The 22,067-nt window shown below is 47.0% G+C and overlaps 1 protein-coding gene and 1 non-coding gene across 4 annotated transcripts in view; one reads left to right on the top strand and one right to left on the bottom strand.

Annotated features, from left to right (window-relative positions):
• MPHOSPH8 (M-phase phosphoprotein 8) overlaps nt 1-22,067 on the bottom strand; it is a 37,871-nt gene that overhangs the window by 4,814 nt on the left and 10,990 nt on the right. For 2 of the 3 annotated variants that reach the window (XM_072975922.1, XM_006219117.4), the window contains exons 2-10: nt 21,448-21,603; nt 11,759-12,580; nt 9,443-9,542; nt 7,767-8,024; nt 5,984-6,109; nt 5,815-5,903; nt 3,457-3,597; nt 2,930-3,016; nt 443-597 (exon numbers count right to left, since the gene is read on the bottom strand). In XM_072975922.1, the coding sequence (XP_072832023.1) occupies nt 443-597; nt 2,930-3,016; nt 3,457-3,597; nt 5,815-5,903; nt 5,984-6,109; nt 7,767-8,024; nt 9,443-9,542; nt 11,759-12,580; nt 21,448-21,603 (1,934 nt within the window). The remainder of the gene's footprint in view (nt 1-442; nt 598-2,929; nt 3,017-3,456; nt 3,598-5,814; nt 5,904-5,983; nt 6,110-7,766; nt 8,025-9,442; nt 9,543-11,758; nt 12,581-21,447; nt 21,604-22,067) is intronic. The other variant, XM_072975923.1, reaches the window with a different exon arrangement.
• Nucleotides 19,642-19,718, top strand: TRNAV-CAC (transfer RNA valine (anticodon CAC)). Its single transcript has one exon. It is a non-coding gene; the product is annotated as a tRNA-Val (tRNA).

Genomic DNA, 22,067 nt, shown 5'->3' with positions numbered 1-22,067 from the left:
TGCACTCTCTGGTGGAGACGTGACAGCGGCGGGGGGGGGCGGCGCTTGTGGGAAATCTCTACTTTCTGCTCAGTTTTACTTTGAACCTAAAACTTGATCTGAAAAGTTGTTTAAATAAAAGAATGTATAAAAATAAAAGAATAAATTTTTAAAATTTAAATTAAAAAATTTTTAAATTAGAAAAGGTTTAAATGGTTTTAAGGAAGTGTCTGGGAGCCAATTTGAGAATGTAAGATGACACTGCCAGTTAGAACAGCGTTAACTGTTTCCTCCAAGGCCTCAATAACTTGCAGAAAAATGATGCATTCCCCACTTCTTAAATCCGTCATCTCCTGAGACCAGAAGCCCATCAGGGCTTGTACTTGGCGTCTTTTTCTGAGCCGTTATCCAGTCCACTCTGAGTATGTGTGGGACCTCCCCAGGGACACCGCCCCACACTCACGTCTCCAGGTGGCTCTTCAGCAGCTCATACACCAGCACGTTGTTACACTGCTTTGCAAAGTGCAGCGCGCTGTTCTGGTGCTTGGACAGGATATTGCAGTCGGCTCCACATTCGATCACGAGCCGAACGATGTCCGAGTTTCCTCTCTTACAGGCCTGTGTCAGGAGAGGAGTGATCATTCCTGCCCGCGCACCAGTGTTTGTCCCGCTCTCCGCACTGAGCGGGGGACACACCTGAGGCCGGACACTGTCCTGGAGATGAGAAGCCTGTGCTCTGCCTTCTCTGTGAGCAGGACTGAACCGCGCAGGCTGAGTCCTCAGGACAGAGGGGCACTGGGCCCCTTGGGCACTGCCCTCCCCCCGCCCCCCGGAAGCCCCCGCTCTCAGGGTTAGTGCTGCTCAGGGAACGTGTCAGCGTGCCTGGTGCTGCTCAGGGGGACCCGTCAGGCAGGGCTCCACATCTGAATGCAGCAGATCGCAGGCGGGAGCTGCCATGCAGACCCCATGACGGGTCCCCTCCTGTCTATCACCCCCAGCCGCGTGACTTCAGGCCTGTCCTTGAAATCAGCTTATCACAAAGGAGTTCTCGGCACTTATGCTTCACAAGCCTGAGGCTGGCACTGCCGGATGGTCAAGGATGGGGGCCAGGCTGGACACACGGGATCAGAAGACCAGGCCCCTGGGTCACCGGAGATGCTTCTAGGCCGAGTACCTGCACCTGCAGTCGGGGGTGGGCACCTCGCAGGCGAGCGGACCCCAGCCCTTCAGAGGCCGGGACCGTCCTGGTTGTCACACAGGGGGCAGCAGGAAGGACCTTCCTTGTGACAGGTGTTGGCAGGTGGGTGAGCCCTGCCAGGACCGGTGAGGCCCTCACGCACCGGAAACCACCGATTACACGTTACTTCCCGAGGTGAAAGGTCTCCATTTTGTCTCCATTTCCGAAAACCTTTCCCCTTATTTACTGCCTCTGTCTAAAACTCAATGAAACTAATACACTAAATCCTTAAACAGCTGAAAGCGTGCTTGTCAGGAACAAATCTCCAAAGAAAGAAGCCAAATTAAGTGTCAGCACAGGCACCTAGTTCAGACGGTAGCTCACACCCTGAGCTCCTCTGGGAGAAGCCACCGCCATCCCCCTGCCATGGCCCACCTGGGGCTCCCAGGGCCAGCCTCGTCCTGCGGCCAATTCACCCCAAACCACGGACGCCCCAACCCCCTCCTGTCTCTCCTGCTCAGCCTCAGCCTCCTTGCTTCCTTTCTGGCTCTTAGTGGATGGCCCCGTTCCCAGCCCACCTCGCTCTTGAGCTAAAGAGCCACACGCGAAGCATCTTCTGAGCATTTCCAGCTCAAATCCACGGGAAAGCTGCCAGCGGTGCTGCCTCCGTTCCCTAACACACGAACAGAGTCACCAAGCATCACCTTCAGTTACCAGGCCCCGTGAACCCTGCCTCCTTAAAAACTAGGTTAGTCTGTCCCCTTCTCTCTCCACTGTCACTACCTCGGGACGGCCTATTACCATTACACTTAATTTTAAGAACCTCCCTGAAAGTCTGCAAACCAATCCATTGCCCCCACTGTAATGGGGACATTAGAACAACAGAACCCAAACTTTACCCTGATGATGTCTCCAGATTAAACCTTTTGATGGCGCCCAGCTGCTCTCAGGACAAAGTGCTAGCTCCTCGGGACAGATGTGGGAAGCTTCTGTGCTCATCCCCACCCCCACCCCCACCCGTGCGCTGCAGACTGTCCAAGTATCTGCTGCCTGGACTGTGCCTGGCACGTGCCTGGCAGTTTCTCAGTATTTATACTCTGGGTGCCACCTGTGCTCTAAACATGCTGCAACCGAAACACATAAGGAAAATTAAAATTCAAAAGGAGGGCTCCTGAACAAAACAAACATTTCCATGCAACAAAAAGGAAAGAGAAACACAAGCAGTGAGCAAGGTTTCAGCCTCAAGTGTGGATGAGGTGACCCCGGCCTTCCCAACAGCAGAGCCGAGACCAGACTTACCCCTGCCCTATCGTGAAAGAGGCTTAGAAACTGCCGCAGGCAAACGCCCACTTGGGCTAGCCGCTCACACAGAACTGCGTCCGTCGGGAGGGGGCCCCCACAGGGACCACCACGCCACCCACACTCAGGGCAGGGCCTGCTCTGTGCCAACAGCATCTTGGCCAGAAACCTGGAGCTGCCACAGGGTCAGCCCCCACCTTCCACTCAACCCTCTGCGCACGCAGCTCCGCGCACGGGGTCTGGGGCAGGGAACATACCTCACTCTCCTTCACGCGGGGTCCCAACCACTGCCCTCAGCCCTGCGGGCCAGGTTCACTGCTCTGGCTCAGCTCAGCCTCCTTCCGCACCCGGCCCGAGGCCCCTGGCCCAAGCTGAGCTGCTCTGCGGGTCCGCTTCTCCAGCTCATATTCAACCGCCTGGCCCCCCAGACCATCCTGCTCTGTGCGATTGCAGCCCCGCAAGAGGGGCACTCACCTTCATCAGAGCCGTCTCCCCACTGCTCTGCTGCACATTCACAAATGCTCCTGCTTCCAGGAGAATAGCCACTGTAGTTAAAAAGTTCTGTTAAAGAAACAAAAACAAATTTAATTCCCAGAATTCTTTCAAAGAAAGATGTTTTTAGATGTTCTGAAATGTTCGGCCACCAGGAAAAAGACTCCCAAGCAGGCTGGCGAGAGCTGGGGGCTCTGGGAGTCGCCCCCGCCCGGCCCCCACGTGCAGCCTCAAAACACTGCCAGCAGCCTGGACACGAGAGCCTCTCTGCGTGTCAATTCTCCACATGGGAACACGTTACTCACAGAAGATTTTAAAAAGGTCTAAGAAAGAGATCAATATTAGTAACCTTACTAGAGGTTCTTTTCCAATAGAAATCACTTTCAACTAGACAACTTATATTTTGAAAATTCAGCTACAAAGTACGACTGTCATCAGAAATATATCCGTTACGACGAGCCGTGGCCGAGCTGCGATGAGACAAGGATAGGACTGGTTTCCCGGCCGACCTTCTCAGCAGCGTGGATGAGCGCGGTGGTCCCGTTCCTCTGCCTGCCGTTCACCTTGGCGCCTTTTCTGAGCAGCAGCCGCAGCAGGTCGTCCTGCCCGCCCGCCGCCGCCAGCATCACCAGCGTCATCCCACTTGAATCCTTGATCGGGTTGGTATGTGAAAAAACATGTCAGTGTCTAATCAGACAAGCTTCAGAACTACGTCTTCTCATTCGCGATGTTCCAAAGTGAGATCGCTAAAGTACATGGATTTCCACATCTGCATCTCTGGGCTTTTCACTAAAGCACCCTAACAAACAATCAGAAACTAAAAACTCTCAGAATTTTTTTCGTATGTGTTCCTTTACAATCCACAGATTGAGTTCTGAAGGCAGATTCACACTTCGCATGATACAAAGAACAGTGAACCCTGATGTCACAGAAATGGCAAAGGTGCTCATTCATCTGCATCACATTTCAGGTCCGAGAGTCTCCTGTGCTCTGGGTGAAACACACTTCAGTTGGTCCAAAGACATAAGGCTTGAAATGACACCTAACCGTCACACAAGTCCCTTCTGCTGGTTACAAGTCAGAAAGAATGCTACGCGTATTAGACAGACTTTGGCCTCTGTAAATGTAACTGTCGGGAAGTGAGCGAGAGAGCTCCAAGGATGAAGAAAGTTCAGAGGAGGAAACAGGACCCTGATCTGATTAGTTTCTAAGAGGCCGTCACAAAGCAGAGAAATTAAAGTGCTCTGAGTAGAGATGAAACTACACAAGACTGACAAAAGATTAAAAGGTAATGACCAGCTAAAATTCCCATGCATTAGTTCAAGCATTCACCACATGAGAAAACCAATTTATTAAATGCCATTTGATAAAACTAAATTCTAAAAGTGTGACTTAATCTGGCTATAATCTGAAAGTTTAGCAAAGTCTACAGTAACCTGAGAGAACACAAAGGCAGAAGCATTCCTTGTGGCAGAAGCACTTTATACATGATGGGGCCCACTGAACTTGAGACGAGGGTGTAACCGCCTCCTCTCACGTGCAGAGTATCTTATTACCACAAACACGTTAAATGAAGAAAAAACTTCTAACTTCAGAGAGTTCCCTCCAGTTACTGTTTTATTGATAAAGACCAAGCTGCCTATCAAAGTAGAGTGGGGAAGCACGGGACAAACCCAGCACACATCCCTGATAAAAACTTAAGCAGCTAAAGAAAGAAAGGAAGCTGTGAGAGAGAGGCTCTCCACAAGAGGCCAGCAGCATGACAAGTCCACCGGCACCCTCAGACCCGACGGGAGGACTCCATCCAGATCAGGCACGGAGCTGGACGGCGTCTCACTCCGCAAGTCACACTTACCAAGTTTGTAAGACCACAAAAGGAAATACTGGGAAAAGGAATCAAAGAGTTACTATTTAGCAGATGATGAAACTCTACCCAGACCATGTAAGGCAAGTAACTTCACAACTATGGAGCAGAGAATTTCACAAAGTGAGTGGAGACAACACAGAGATGACAGCAGCACCACCCTGATAACCAGCAAGAACCGTGTGTGGGGGGATCCCAGTGACACAGTAAAATAACTTAAAACCCGTAGGATACTATGAGTACACCTGAAATACATGTACAAGAACTCTGTGAAGAAGGAAACCCGTACAGCTTTGCTTCGGGGAGCGAATGAGGAGCTGAGTGAGTGCAGAGGCATCACGTTCCTGGACGGAAGACTCAAAGTGTAAAAACGTCAGTTCTGAGCCATATTAGTCTGTGTATTTCATGCCATTTTAATGAAGATCCCAATAACCTCTGAACTGCAACACCGAAGGGCTCACCCCCCAAATCTACAACTAGAGCAAGAAAACTAGAGAAGATACAGAAGTCTTTTCTAAGCAAGACAGGACACTCAAAAGCCACACAGGAAAAGATCAACAGATCCGACCACCTAAGAATAAAATCCCCTCCAAGCAGTAAGACTCAGAAAACGAAACCCCAAAACAGAAAGGAAGGGTTAATACGCTTCCATATAAAAAACTCTCATAAATCAGTATGAAAGAAACCAAGCAGCAAGAGAAAAATGGGCAGTTGCTGTCAACAGGCAACTACCAACGAAACCCAGCAGGTGACAAGAGATGAGGACTCACTTAACCTAAGTGCGGAGGTTAAACTGCAGACGAGACCACGTGGGCCACAGCTGAACAGAACGGCCACTTCAGGGGGCTAGAATTACAGGTGCTGTAACATTTCTACAGTGTTTCAGTTTAACAAAGTGAACATGCATTACTTTTACAATTAAGGAAAGAAATGAAAAAAAGCTGAATTATTTTGACAGAGCTACCTTCCATCTTCCTTTCACAAGATTACAGAGCCATCTTACCTCTTGCTCCAGGTCATATTCTTCACTTGAATTAAGTGCAACCTTTACAGTAATATAATCCCCATTTTTCACAGCATCCCTCAGTAAGTCTAAAATGAAAGAAAAGAAAAGTTAAGTTTTCTTCATCCAGATTCATGAAGAGGACCCCCATAATCCCACAACTACTCACTGCTCGGAACTGTATCCGAGGCAGTAAAATGTTCATCTTCCCCATCAAGGTGCTTTTGAAAATCTTCTAATTTCATCCATTCCAACTGCAAATCCATGCCCAAGCTCACGATCTGCTGTTTGCCATCTGGAACACAGAAGAACCTTACTAAGATACATTTTTCTGGACTAAAAAAAACACCCAGTGCTGTTGACTAAACACAGTGTCATAACCAAAGCGTCACACATGCTTTAACACATGTCATCATGTAACCGAGTCCTTAATTGAATTTTGGATTGTCTGATTGGCAGTGCAGATGTCATGGTGCTTCCCAGGCATGAGGATACACAGGTATCCTGCTAACTGCAAAACAGCAACCAATTTTAAGCGGCTCAAAGGAAGCAAGGAATCAGAGATTCAGACAGAGGAATCTCCAACACCTGACTCTGGCCGTTCTCCTTGGACACAGGCAGCCCTCCACACCTGAGGGGCCCATGCAGGGCCAGCTGAGGTGCACTCTCAGTATGCGAACCAGACCTGTTCTTCCAGCCTGAGCTCAAGCCTCCCCTCCCGGGACCCCGCCAACACACCGCCAGCACGTTGGTCCTGGGCTCGCCAACGCCAGGGAGGAAAAGCCCCAGAGGCGGTGCAATAAACGGGCTTTGGGGGCAACTCAAGATGACGGCACTGGTCTAAAACGTGAGAAGCACAAATGTTTGACGGTAGGGTTCGAGGATTTAAGAGCATTCCGTCACAGAAACAGTACGTCTCCGGGGCGCCACGGGACACGTCCAGCCTTGAGTAAGTCCTCACCTCACTTTCTGAACAGTGGCAGTGCTCAGTTAAAAGCGGCCAGCACTCAGAAGGGAGCGTGCAGCAACTGCATGAACCCACACCCCCGCACGGATGGGGCAGGTGACCCCCACTGCAGCGTGATGACGCAGAGCCACTGTCCACACGGCAGGACAGACGATCACGCTGCACGGCTGTTGCAGCAACTGAGGCACGTGCACCCACAACTCTCAGCTCAGAGTTTGCTATTAATGAAGCCATTGGTTTAAAAGCCTGCGCTCACTCTGTTCATTCCTCAGCATCTGGTAGTTTTAACTTTTCCTCTTTATTGTAAATAAAAAGTTAGACATATATTAAAGACTGCATGTTCTGTTATGGGGTGAGCCTCTGTGAACGCAGCACAGGACACGGTCCATCCCTGCCCTGGCACAGCAGGGGTCTGTCATTCGCTTTTAGTCTCTTTAAAAAGTTTTGTCATAAATACATGTATCCTAAAAGAACGTCCTGTCAGCTTCGCTTTTTTCCAGCTTTGTAAGCCCTGGGACCTGGGGCGCTAGGTGCCCCAGGCAGCAGGGACAGCACCTGCGGGTCTGCTAGGGCAGCCCTGGAAGACAGAGGCTCTGCCTCTAGACTCAGTGGCAGAGGATGTGCCTGGAGCGTCACTTAGTAAGTGTTATTTACTGCAGTTAAAAGGAGGAATACAAGTAAGTCTGTATCTGGTCATTTTCTGAAAGAAATCTGGTAAGGTTCACAAGCAGGCTGCTGGGCAAGAGGTAAGGCAGCAAACCAGAAACCTTCAGTTTCTAAACGTGCTGAGCGTACTAGAGGAGTTCAGAAAGTATCTGATCGGTCAATTTAGAAACGACAGAAGAACTTTTAAGTCTCCAACGTAGAAAGGTATTTATTCAGGAGACTTGAAAAGACTCTCCTCCATCCTGAGATCAGAGTGACAGTGGGGGCGGAGTGAGGCAGAAGTGACTCCGTGCACAGCCCTGAGCACAGGCCCACTCACCGCCAGTCTCATCCGCGTGGCCCCCGCCGTCCAGGGCCTCCTGACCGCCTTCCGCAGCTATGTAGGCCCACGTGTCTGTCTCATCTCGTGTGTTTCTCCCTTCCTTAAGCAGCTGCTTGTTCTCCTTGGGTTTGTGATCTTCTGTGACTTTACAGTCTGGTGTTATTTCTTCTCTTTTCCGATTATTCTCAGGAAAATCATTTTTTTCTTCTGGAGTTAATTTAAATAAATCAAATGCATTTCTGATTTCCTTAAATGCTAGTGAAAAAATAAAATTGATAATAAATATGAGCCACAAATTTGTTGCTAAAGAAAAATTGGGTTAGTATTAAAAAAAATGGGTATTTTCTTAATTTTTACTACTACTGCTTTGGTTATAAAGCCTGATCAAATTTACTATCACAGCCATGAAGTTGTTTCAATTGGTCTTTGGCTACTCAGTATTTAGAAAGGACGCCCAAAGTGAATGGCTATTAGTTCAGTGTTCTGTGCCAGCTCGGACAAGACCCACTGAGGACGGGGAGCCCCACCAGGGAGCAGAACTCTCGCCGCGCCCCCACTGTCCCTCTGCGGAGCTGACTGCTGCAGTCTCCCGAGTTAACCTTGTGCACAAGTGCCCTCTGGAGGTGAGTGGGAGAAACGAAGGTGTGAGCACGCCGTGCACCTGCTGACACTGCCCCTGACGCTTGTGATACAGACAGAAATAGAGGGGGAACAAGAGGAGGAAGACCTCTATACAGACTCTGGGTACCGGGACATTTTATTACAGGGACACTGAAAAGCAGACCCGCCAGGGTGCTGTTACGCATTTAATGAACAGCAGCTTAAGACGAAGCATTCACAGTAAAGATGTACCTGAAACTGACAGGTAAGATACTCAGAGGAAGAAAGTTCTCATTTTACAATACTCTGAAGCTCCAAGCACTTGCTGAAGAGTAACGGGTGCTTAAGACTTCCATTCCTTTGAACAGTCTCTTCACTGCAGTCCCCTGAGGCAGCCAAGCAGCACCCCTGCTCCCCAGACGCACCCCCGACTTACTGCCAGTCTGTGCTGAGGCCGAGCCCAGACTTACTCTCAGTATTACCTCAGCTACACACCGCTTTGGGGAGAAAACCCATGTGAAGTTATCCATTTCTTAGAAAACATGTGTTCCAAGCACTTCTGCTACAGGAGCTAAACTATCTGCGGTGGTGAGCGGCCCCAAAAGCCCTTGTTCCAGCGCTGACGTCACTCTGCTTCTCAGATCTGCTTCTCGGATGACACTCTATCTTGCGGTGATCAAAATGTACATTCAGTACTGTATTTACACAAATGACAGAGCTGAACACAGTAAATACTTAAGGCAGTTTGTCTCAGCATCCACCAAAAAAGAGAGATTTACCCTTCTGTCCTAACTTCCTGCCCCTGAAGCTAACGAATTCCACCTCACATTCAGAGGGGAAAAGAGCACTGAGAAGGGGAAGGCGGGGCGCTGGGGGGAGCTGATTATATTAATAACGTAAACTCTTTATGCAGTAGACTAAGATAACCGGTAAACAGAGGGGACTCCCCAGGGGATGCCTTTCCAGCCCTCCACTCTGCACACCAGAAGAGAGAGGCTGTCTTCGAGATGAGTTAGGTTTCTCCTGCGAAAGACCAAGGCAAATAAATGGTGCAGCTCAGTATTCACACTAACCCTTCAATGACTTGGGCTCTTTTCGGCCTTTTTCTTCCTTGTCCAAATCATGCTTCTTCTGGTACTTTTCTTTGGGTTCATTTCTTTTGGTCTCTTTCTCCTAAAAAAGACACACACAAGGCCCAATACAAGAACAGACGGCCGTTACCAACCCTGAAAGCTGGACAACAGGCTGCAGTGCTGACACCAGCCATGTCCTCAGTCAAGTGCATCCCTCAACCTGGACAATCTACAAATGACCACATTCAAAAGTCAACATCAAGTCTCCTCACTCTCTTTGAATAATGTTATTATTAAAAATAAAATTCCCCCCAAATTCACCTCCAGTCCTACTAGCCAAACATGGCTGTTTTTTAATTCTCCACATTCCCTTCTGAGCTCTGTAATTTTACAGATAATTTTGTTGTTTAAAGTTATTTTTTTACGTTGCAAAGATATTTTCACACCACTGTGTTTACGTGTACGGATGGTTTTCTTCACCACAGTACTTCGTAAACTGTTCTGTTTCTGCTGTGTTAAGTGGGCATACAGCAGTCCGCAGCTGTTACCTATGACATCTTCTCCACCACCTCCCCCGGGCTAGACAGACTGGCACAGTTCTAGTTCTGGTGAAGACACAGCACTGCTGTAAACATCTCTGTACACATAGCTTCCTTCCCCCTTCAGCCTGACTTCCTAAAGGTAAACCCACAAAACGGGAATAATGGATGAAAAAAAATTACTTTTTATAGCCCTTGATAGATACTGCATATATCAATCTTTTCATAATGTGGAAAATACATCTACTTGGAAAAAACATATAAAAATAATTTTTAAAACAGCGGGATAAACTACTAAAGGTGCCTCTGCAAATACTACAGTACTGAGGTTAGCGCACTCTGTGTGCCGCTCCTCACACAAAAGGCGGCACATTCTTAACACAGCGGGGAAGGCACCCGGCGTGAAGAGTGAAGGGAGCTGATGGGCTGTGAGCCCCGCCAGATGTCACGCCCTGCCGGAGGGCCTCTGAACACCCTGACTGCCACTCACAGACTAGCAGCTGGTTTTCCAGTTGTAGTCGGTCAGAAAGGAGGCAGGTCTGGAGACACAGAGAAGCTGGATGGCTTCCAGCTTTTGTAACTGCCTCTCACCAGTCAGACGACACGACAGGGAGCAGAATCTGCCACCCAACATGTGTCGGCCTCATGTACTCATTATTCTAAGCCGGCTTTCCCCTAAGAAACAGCAGGCATGGCAAAAACTCGGAACACCAGGCGGAAGTCACCCTTCAGCCGTGTGAGGGGAACTGCCGTCCATAAGGCTGTCTCCCAAGTCTCTGTGTACGGAGAAGGCAAGGGCTTAGATCTGAAGTAACAACTTCACCCTTGTTTATGGTGCTTTTCTGGGTCACCTCCAATAACTGACTCCCCGCCCTCAAGGCCTCTTTTGTCTTTGGCTGAGGATGGCATCTGGGGTAAGGGCTTCATCCATTTTGCAGAGTTACTTCATTTTCCTGGGTTTCTCCCATGAATACATGTTATCAACCTTTTTTTAAAAATTTTATCCTGTTAATTTGTCTCCTGTCAGTTTAATTCCTGGAAGAATCTAGAAGGGTGGAGAGAAATTTCTTCGTCTATTAAGTCTCTAATGACAGAAGACCTCCTTACCGAGGCACACCTCAGAGACACTGCGGATTCAGTTCCAGACCCCTGCAATAAAGCGAGTCACAATTCTTTTGCCTCCCAGTGCACAAAAAAGTCATGTTCACACAACGCTGTGGTCCATTAAGTGTGCAACAGCACTACGTCTAAGAAAAGATACGTACCTTAGTTAAACCACTGCTAAAAAATGCTAACCCTCATGTGAGCCTCCAGCAAGCCATAATCTTCTTGTGATAGGAACATCAAAGAGCACTGGCCACAGCTACCATCACAAACAGTCATAATGAAAAAGTGTGAAATACTGCAAGAATTACCAAAATGTCATACAGAGACATGAAGGGGGCAGACGCTGTTGGTAAAATGGTGCCAACAGACCTGCTCAACACAGGGTTGCCCCAAACCTTCCATCTGTAAAAAAAACAACAGTATCTGCAAAGTGCAGTAAAAACTTAAAAGGTGTGCCTGTGCCCCACCATTTCCTCTTCATCACGTGTGAAGCTACCTAACCAATCAAAGGAGCGCTAGCCTGGCCCGAACATTTCTGGGTTCCACAAGATTTAAACCATGGTCCTTCTATCAGAGCAAACTGCCCTCTGGGCCTGACTCACCTGCCACGGGGACCCCCCCCCACCTGCCACGGGGACTCCCCCCACCTGCCCCGGGGAACCCCTCCCACCTGCCCTGGGGAGCCGGCGGGCCCGGGTCCCCTCTCCTCCACACTCAGCCGGGGCTTCTCCTGCGCGGGCGTTGGCATCTGTTTCTCTGGCTCTGCGTTACCTCTGCCTCTGTCTTGATTCCTTGGCTTTTTTTGTATATTTTTCTTCTCTAAGAAAAGGTTCTTGTTTTCTGGCTTTTTGCTCTCTTTAGGTTCCTCGGTGTTTCTCAGTTTCTTTTTTCTCCTCTTTGCTTTGACATCATCCTCATCAGCGCTGACCGAGCCGTCCTGCTGTTTCTCAAAGCTGGGTTCCGGCGCTGCATCTGGTCCCGTCTTGTCTCTCACACCCCTCACCTTCGGCTTCTCTTCCCTGCCGTCAGACAGTAAGCCCTCACTGTCCTCCTCCGGAAGCGGGGAGTCACTCTGTGCACTCAGTTCCGATTCCAGCTGAGATTCAGCACATTTCTCTTTTTTTGTTCTCCTGTTTTCCTTGGAATCTTCTCTTATTTTAGTCTTTAAATCTCTTGTTTCACCCTTTTTAGCTTTCTTTAACTCCTTAGTTTCTTTCGTATCATCTTTTTTGGGCTTTTTGGGTTCCTTTAATTCCTCTTTGGCTTCCAGAATTCTCTTCTTCGTCCCTTCGGAGGAGCCCTCCAGGTCTGGCCTGGGCCTGTCTCTCAGTCTCCCCGTCTTCGCCTTCCTCCTCCTCGGGTCGTCCGGGCTCTTCTCTTCTCGAAGCCTCAGCTTCTTCTTCTTCTTCTTCGGAGAAGTCTCTTCTTTGGCCTCACTTTGTTCATCACTATCAGAGTTTGCCTCGAATATGTCATTACTTAAGGACAGTCTCTATAAAGCATAAAAGAGATGTAAATACGCATTAACGTAGTAATTTAAAAGGTATCTGAAAAGCAGGACTAACGAAATCTGGTAGGAGTTTCCCCCCCCCCGGTTTCTCAACTCCTTAAAGTTACTTACCTAAACTGAAGCTGTATATTACCTATATTTCTGATTTAGCAAATAGGCCTTGGTGGCGATAAGTGTCAATTCAAGGGAACAGATGAACACAGAGGGCCAGAAAATGCTGGCGCCGCTGTAGGTTCCAAGGAAAGCAGATGTGAGCAGTAAGAGTCACTGCTATGTTCGGGGCTGTACACGATTCCAACTTCAACATTTCTAAACACACCAAGGAAATAATCTGTACAGACTTTATTTGTTGCCGGAAAAGTGGTTACAAATCCAAACACAAAGGTCCTTTGAGCCTTTGGATTCCCGAGTGTCTTTACACTCGCTGTGCACCTCAGTTACACGTGGAGGAGCGAGACTGCCCGAAGCCTTGCTGCCTGAGCCGGATGTTGCCTGAGTTACAACCCGAAATCGCTCCTCTGGAAAATATCTCTTCCCATTTTAAAAACAAACAAAACCAAAAAAGCCCCAAAACCCCATTAAGAATAAAGTATCTGTACGGACACAAAAAGACTACGCGAAGCATTTGCAGGTCCCATTCCCGCAAACCCTCTTTTCCTAAATGACTTGGGGTGGGGGGAAGAAGGGAAGGAGAGACAGACGTATTTTTTAAAGTTCTCCCTATGGCACTTACCCCCCCCCCAGACAACATCTACAGCAAAACTAAGGAGCCAGGAACCCCAGTGAGCCCCAAACATAAGCAGCAGGAAGCAAGGCAGCAAGGAAAATGGGAGAAACTGCTACAAAGTCTGGCGGGTCAGGGTGAGGTTGCAGCTGTGGGTCCCCGGGTGCAGGCGGGTCCAGGCCCCCGGGACTCTCTAAAGTGACCTGCTGGTGCACACGCCAGGACGCCCAGGGCAAAGTTCACCACAAGGACAGACTGCTGAGATGAGACTCCAAGTAAAGCGGCGCAGGGAGCACAGAGACAGAGAACGGAGCTGCAGACATAAGTGGTGGTGGCCGGTGAGACCACAGCCAGGAAGACGCTCACACAGTCAAAGGCTGTATTTTTTTAACCTTCATTAAAACAACAAAGAAGGCTGCTAAGGAGCCATGAAGCTAAAAAAAAGTATCTTGCTCTCCTCCTCTGCCTTCTAAAAGTCCAGAAAAAATAATCTCCTATAAATATAAGCAGCAGAAAATAAGGACAGAGTATTTTCCTAAGTTGTTCTAAGAAAAAAAGACTAAGGAGAAGAGTAAGAAGCCCAGAAAGACAGCGTCCCTCTGGCCAGCCCTCCCCCAGGGGGACCTACTGCCTAACCTCTCCCAGGAGTGGAACTTCAAGCCCATCGGGGCGGAGCTTCCGTCAGCACTAACGAGGTGACCTCCCTGTAAGACCCTGGCCTCCCCCTAAGGGAGGTGACCTGGCTGGAAACAATCCACTCCTTGTCCTCCCCCCTCCGCCAGCAAACACTTTCCCCATCACACACTCCAGGGAGCACCGTTCTGCTCCTTAGGCGGGATGATGCCCGATTCCTGAATCCTGAATAAAGCCAATCAGACCTTCAAGTTTACTCAGCCAAATTCTGGTTTCTAAAAAACAGTAGAGAAAACAAAAAATTTGAGGTATCAGGCAAAAAGATGAAGTCTGAGAGAAAAAAAGCTCTACGGTGGAAAAGGAGAACTGTGGACAGTGAGGGACTGAAACTACAGCCGTTCGTAGGAACCTGATTTAGGACAAATAAGCGTGTGTTTCTTCCTTTAGCTCTGTCTACAAAGCGCCTAGAAATAATGATGGCCTAGTAGCAGTAAGTACATCTTGGTTAATCTCTTCCCACAAGAATCAGGGCTCCCTGGAGAAACGGCTGCTGCCAGGGCGGGAGCAGGAAAGCACAAGGTGACCCAGACACCTTGTTCCAGGAGACAGACGTGCCCAAAGCAGGAAGGGGCTCCCACAAGCCAACCGTGGAACCGTTTTAGTATTAACATTAACAACAACAGTAGTTAAATAAAGATTCCACGAGTGCACTGACACTTAACAAAATTTAAGGGGAGAGAGGAACCGGTCCTTGTAGGATACAAACTGAAAAATACATATAACACAACTAGAAAAGTCATTATTTTGCAACCACCACAGTAATAACTAATTAAGGCAAGAGTTATCAAAGTATTTTAAAATCATAGGCTGACAGTCTGTTGGGGAACAAGTGATTCTCACAATCTCAAAAATTAATTATTAGGCTATATATTATTTTAAAAGGGAAAAATGTTCCTTTAAAAAGGGAGAAAAAAATAACGGGGCCTCCCTGGACCATATAATGCTAATTTAATGTCAGAAATGAGATGACTGACACATGGCCCATCTCCTGAGTTGCACACCTGATCGACGTAATACACGTGCCAGGATGTCTACACTCAGTCTGCAAATAACCTAATTCCAATTAGAAAAATACTACTTGTGACTTAACATTAATGAGCATTCATCTAATTCCAATCTGAAGAACCTATAAACTGGCCTGAACCTTAAAAAAAAGGATTATGTGCTGAAACACAAAAAAGGGGGGCAAAAGGCTCTGGAGTGCGCTAGATGGAAAGGCAGGCCACTAAACGCGTGGAGGACGGGGCCGCAAGGACACTCTGGGACCATAGGGCACAGCACACCCACATGGTGGCGCTACACACCGGCCGTGAACGAGAACAGCCCTGTTGGGCTGCTGCTGCTGGCGCAGGCCCTGCTGCCGGAAGGGCTCCCCGGTTGTGAAACACACGGTGAGGAAACCAAAAGCGAAGCGTGCAGCTCGCTCAAGGGCTCACTCGACAGCGACCCCTTTGTTTCAAGCAAGTTCTGCAAGAGTCTCTACTTTCTCCATTTCCCTCAACCCTGAAGAGTTTACAACTGACTTCCATCTTCTTGAAAACCATTTTCCTAAAAATTAGTGTTGACTCCCTCATTTCCAAACAAAACAGATGTTTTTATTTTAAGTAACTGAAGTGTAATGTGTTCAAAACTGGAGCTGTTCCCTAAACACCACCACCACTTATCCAGGTCCCCAAAGCAGTCATGTGAGCCCCTCTGGCTACACTCCCCTCATCGCCCGGTCACAGGTCCTGTGGGGGTCAGTTCCCCAACCTCACCACCTCAGTTCAGCAACCCCTCTCCTGCCAGCGGTCTCCCCATTCCAATCAGGACCACAGCATTTTGGAATCGTCTTTCCCGCCCGTAATGTAACAAAGGCAGAATGAAAGACAGAATCAGAAAATCGCCAGTTTCCAACCTGTAATAAAACAACGGTTCTGCGCAACGATCATCAGTGGCTCCTAACCCCACACGTGAAACACGAGGACTTTCTAACGACGGGTCAGACTGAAAGCTCCCATGATCAGCGGTCCCAGGAACCTCACTGGGAGGGAGTCAGCCAGACACGCGCTTCTGATGTGTTACTGCCCCCTGGCGACCTCCTGCAAAATGAATAAACCCACAGAATCATGCCTCTCTATCTGGGTACAGGGGAACATGTAAAAAGACACCAGGCACTCAGCCAAACCCAGCACATGCAGAACCCGACCGAAAAACAATCTGGTCTCTTCGGCACATAAACAAGAGGGGAAAATGGGAGAAGGTTAGGGGAGGAAGCTGTCATAGATTAAGAGAGACTTCAGAGATCATCAGTGATGCACCATGTGCAGACCTTTCTCAAATCCCAATTACCAAATCAACAAAAAGATGTTTTGTTTTGTTTTTTTGAGACACCTGGGGGAAACAACGCATTACTGGATATTAGAAGATACTAGGAAACAAGTACAAACTTTTTTTGGTGTGATCACGGTAGAGTGGTTGTGTTTTCAGGGCGCCTGTCATCGACCAGAGTACCGCAGGGTAAAGCGACGTGGCACCCGGTACCTGGCTTACAGCACTGCGGCTGGCAGACAGGGTGAGCGGGCCAGCAGAGGGAAGGACGGCGCATAATGACAGTGACCAGGGCTGGGCGGTGACTACAGATCTCACGGTACAGTCCCTGCAGTTTTACATGTCCAAGTTTTCCTAAAAGTTCTTTAAAAATCACCTTCCTAACACATCAGTCTCATCACATGACTTCCCTCCAAACTCCTGTTGGCCTCTCTCCTGACCAAACGATCAGGTTTAAACACAGCTGCATACAAACCAGCTGCATACACATCTCTTCCCCTGCTGCCCCAGCGTCTCTCCCTCTCCTTTCCGAGTGCTCGGGCACTTCTCACCCTCCAAGTCTGCTCTGGCACAACTCTGCATCTTTGTACCTGCCTCCCCTCCACGGATCCCCTGAATTCCTTGTCTTTGGGGGCTTCAGCCAGGTGGCGAGTCCTCTGTAATGTCACCCTGGTGCTTATCTGGGGAGTCACTCTCCTTCCTCGGACCTCGCACAGCACACTCACAGCTCTGTCCCTCACCCGCGGGCCCCTCCCGGGCTCCGAGCGCTCCAAAGGCAGGGACGCAGCTACTCTGCTTATGCCCAGTGACTGACATACTAAAAATGGATTTTTTTGAACGAATGAACATGAAATGATTACTAGCAAGAGGCTGGAGTTATCCCTTTTATCAGGTAAAACAACTTAAAAGAATTCTAAAATTCTGAAAATTCTAACTCGTGTAAATAAAAAAGATCTTCAGGGGAGTGTCCCCTCTTCAAACCAGAAACTGAGCCTCCAAGCCCCGAGAGCACTCTCTTCTCATCTCTGCTGCGTCCTGGCCTCCAGCAACGCCACCTGCCCCATGTGGTGGCTGCTGCCGCTGTCACTACCACAGGGTGACGGGTCCCCGTGCGGGACAGGCCACCTATGCTTCTCATTCTTCCTCAGCCATCTGCGAGGAGCTCCAGTGCTGGCTCCTCAGCAAGCAGCTCCGAAGAAGGACTTTCCCTTGGTCGCTGGACTCCTCCCAGGAAAGCTACATAACCTGTGGGTTTTAAACACAAACGGGTGGATGCAGACAGACGACAATACAGCCATTTGGCTTTAGGCATCAGAACACCATCCTGTAAAATTATTAGTTAGCCGTAGTTTAAACGAACCGGCAGGTTAGCTGCACTGGGGGATCCAGCCCTGGAATAACTGGCCAGACTGGCAGTCAGGACGCAAAAATCAGCTCCTTCCCAACGAACAGTCACTGCCTGCCATCGGACAAGGGTGTTAGATGATGGAAAGGAATTCGTGTTAAAACTCTAAAAATAACTAAAAAAACCACAACCCCCCCCAAATTAAAACCACACATATCACAAGTCTAAGCCCTTCTAGTAAATGAGCCCTGGTACACCCCAGTCCACGGGAATGTTCCCTGACCACACACGGGCCGAGACGACAAAGTGGCAACACCTTTGTGAGATGCACAGCGCGCACACCCTGGAGGGAGGTCACTCCCTCCAGGTAACCTGCGCAGGAGAACACGAGCTGTCCAAGTGCGACCAGCAAGCAAATCCTCCTGGAAGGCACTCCTGTAATTGCAGAACCACCACCGTGCCTCTTTTCAGTACAAAAAGGAGGTGTTACTAGAAATTAATTTTCTTGAACGACATTTAAATTCTTATGAAGACAATTCCAAAAGAAGAAAATTAAAACCATTTTGGGCTATGGCACTACCGGAATAAATGGTTACTTCACAGAGTGTACACTCTTAAAAAGAATACTCATTTGGGTATGCAAATCCTAATTCATTTTACATTAGAAGGGTGTATATGTTTATTATTTTGTAGCCAGTATTTCAAAAAGCTATCCCCCCCCCCAAAAAAAGGCTAACCTCAGGCAAATTTTATAATAAAGGCAAAACTCTCTCTTAGCTAAGTAGTGGGTACACAGGTAATCATTAAAAAACATAGTGGTTTGCTGGCTAGAATATACACTGATAAAAAATTATTTTAAAAGAAAGGCAGAAGGCAAAACACTTAGCACATGGTGCCACCTCAAAGTAAGATCACACACCACTAGCAAGGCCCACAAGAGCGAAAGAAAGATACAGTCTATCTTTGGGTAACTGAGCACTTAAAGGTCTGGACACACTCTACATTTACTGAAAAAAGGTATCCCTGAAAAAACTACCAGAAAGGTAAAAGCAATAAAGTGCTGCTGGAACACTCCAGCAGAGGCTCCTCCGGGTCATGTCACATCAATCATCAACGCTCAAGGCAGACCAGCGGCTGCCTCAGCTGTGGATTTTCAGTCCATCTGAAATGAAGGTCTGCACCACATCACACAAGTCAATGTTAAACAGCACCTCATTTTTTTCTTTTAGTTTGACACACTCAATGGTCAGCAAAAAGATCAAAAGGTATCCAAATGCCACATAATAAAAAGTATTTTAATGAACAAATACCATCTCTGCATCATGCATATTTTCTGGTGAACAGCATCAACAATCACTTTTGAGTTATTCTAAAAACCACTTCTAACTTCTGTGATGCTTACTAAGACCTAAGCAAGCAGTGTTCCCAAATTTAAGCAGATAACCTGACCAGTCAGTCTTGGGACTACTGTGGTCAGACCTCTCCGTCAGACAGCAATCGGAGGACTTCCGCAATTGGAGGACTTTCGCAGGCGGCGCGCGCTTGCTTCCTCCATAAACAGACGGGGTAGCGATGGAGGCGGCCAGTCCCTCCTGCTGACCTCCCACTCTGCATCGACAGTGAGAGAGTCACAGGGGTGGTGACAGCAAAATGGTCTTCCTAAAGCGGAAAGGGCAGTGACCAGTGGCATGTTTCCATGTTCCCATCCACCGGCAATGGTCAATGATTAGGCCAAAAACTCAGCAATATAAATATTGGAATATTCATAAATGAGAGAATTCAGGAGAAAGTCGACCTGACCTAGAAAATAGAGCTTTCAGTCTTATAAAAATTCAAAATGTTATTAGTGCCTGGAATTTTACTTTAAAATAGTAATGGCAGCTTTAGAAAAAGACACTTTGAAGTGAAGAAGTATCTTCCTAAAATTAAGACAAGGATTTTTAAGCTTAAGAGTAAGCCTCAGGAGGGAAGGGGGCAAGGTATAGCTCAAGTGGTAGAGTGCATGCTTCACATGCATGAGGTCCTGGGTTCAATCCCTAGTACTTCCACTGAAAAAGTAACTAAATATATGAACCTAGTTACCTTCCCCTTGCAAAAAAAAAAAAAAAAAAAAAAAAAAAGAATAAGCATGAACGAAACACAGCAGTGTATCAGGAATCAGCCTCACTCAGATTTTCAATAATTTTAACTCAAGAGACTTCCAAGTTGGGTTTAACCAGAGCCCTGGTGAAGTGAAAGGGACAGTAAAGCCAGCATTCTAGAACATAAGACTTTTGGGGAGAAGTTTCAGCAAACGTGTCTCACTAATAAGGCAGGAAAATTAGAAATATAGTTTAAGAAGATGTCCATGCACCAATCACTTACTAAGACAGGTGCACTGTTTGTGCAGAATTTGCAGAGAAAGAAACAGGGAAGGAGGGAGCAGACACCCACTCTAGAAAAGTGAAGTACAACTACTGTTATACTTAAAAACTTAAAGTCTCTGCTTCAACCTGAACTCATTTTGTAAAGAATTTCCTTTATAAAAATTTTAAAAGTACTGAAGATTTTGCTTAGTAATTTAAAAACTATTTATTAAAGACCTTGCCACTACAAAACATTTTTAAAAACTGGTAACGCCACTCCTCTAAATGGATTTCAAAGCACAGCCCAAACCAAAATACAACCTATCACAGTGGTTAACAGTGGTAACCAGTGTAGCTTCCTGGCCCTATCAGGACTAACTGGTGAACTTGGGCTGGCCCCTTAACTCATCTAAGCCTCCGTTTCTCATCTGAATCCACACAAGTGCTGGCCCAGTGTCTGCCCATCCACATTACACAAGCTGGTGTAAACAGGATGCCTCCACCACTGCTACTATTATTAACAATCACCACACTTAATAATTATTTCTAAAAATGAAAACTAAAACCAAAAGCAATGAGAGTGGGTTCCGTTTATAAATGAAATTTCCATGGAAGGGTAAATGGGAAATTCGTACAAGATCCATCAGTAAAGCCAGTTCAGTGTGTGGAACATGAAAACCAAGGATAAAGTAACGGACAAACCCACAGAAAGAAGCCCTTAAGCCAAACCTGCACGCTAGTTTTAACATCATCCCACTCCGGGCCCCATCAGACCCCTTCCCAAACCGCTCCTGACATAAGTCTGACTCATTTGAGTTCCCTTCTTTCTTCATCCTTCCCTACCATCAGCAAGAGCTACAAAAAAGCAGCAAAGTAGCTAAAAACTGAAGTGGAAAGAGAAGAGAAAAAAAAAAAAGACCAGAATAATCAGACCTGTGAATAATCTGAAATAGATTTAAATGTATAGCTATATAAAGTGATCTAAGGATTGTTTCAACTGGCAGAAAGATCAGACATTAGAAATACGCTAATAATGCAGATTAAATATAGAAGTATGCATTGCATCTGTAGTAGTAACGTGAATAGCACAAAAAATATCCCCTGGGGATACAAAACACGCTGCTCACACCAGGGGCAAACAAGCAAAGCTTCAACATGTCTCTTCTCTCTCCACTGTCACCTTACTCTTACTTGAAGGAAAATACTAATCAACACGTCCAAACCATACCTGGTCGTCAACTGTAATCACAGGCTGGCCACAGATGGAAGGGTTTGGCAAAAATCAACGAATCAGCTGGCCATACAGAATTTACAACAGGAATATTGTAATATTTTATTATTATTCAAAAATTCCTTACAGTACATTCTATCAGTCAAGTTTATAATAAACATATTGTACTAAAAAAAAAACCTATGAGACAAAACATAATACCTGAACATCCTTCTTGACTGATTTAGCTTTGTTATCTGCAACCTTCTTCCTAAATTCCAGAAGAACTTCTTTACAATCTTCGAGATGAACCTCCGGCTCCCAGGTATCATCATCCGACGTGTATCCCTTCCATCGAACTTTATAAAGGATCCTACCCTGTTACATAAATTAAAAATAGGCAAACAAAAGACATTAGACTTGATTAAATTTCCAAAGCCATATAGCTGCTGAGAATACGCGAACCAACTTGAAATGGAGGTTAAAATCACGGTAAAGAATGTTCGCATTGCGGGGGAGTGTACAGTTCGGTGGTAGAGTGCCTCCTGAGCTCAATCCCCAGCACCTCCATTAAATACGTAACACATACATACATACATAAACCTAATTACACCCCCCAAAAAAGACAAAAATTTAAAAAAAAAAGTGAGTTAGGAATAAAAAACCCTCCTTTAAAAAAATAAAAAATTTTAAAAAATGCACTTATCCATGGCTCCCTTAAAAATGGGGAAAGTTAGCTGGAATCGTAGACAGCATAAACACTATATGATGAAATTACTGAATGCATCCTAGAAACTAATAAAAGCTTGGAGAAACTATAAACAACTTATCACTTCCTCTAT

This window comes from Vicugna pacos, chromosome 14 (genome assembly GCF_048564905.1).
Source record: "Vicugna pacos chromosome 14, VicPac4, whole genome shotgun sequence".
Taxonomy (NCBI): domain Eukaryota; kingdom Metazoa; phylum Chordata; class Mammalia; order Artiodactyla; family Camelidae; genus Vicugna; species Vicugna pacos.
The sequence above is the reverse complement of the archived record's forward strand: the minus strand, read 5'-3'. Positions and strand labels throughout refer to the sequence as shown.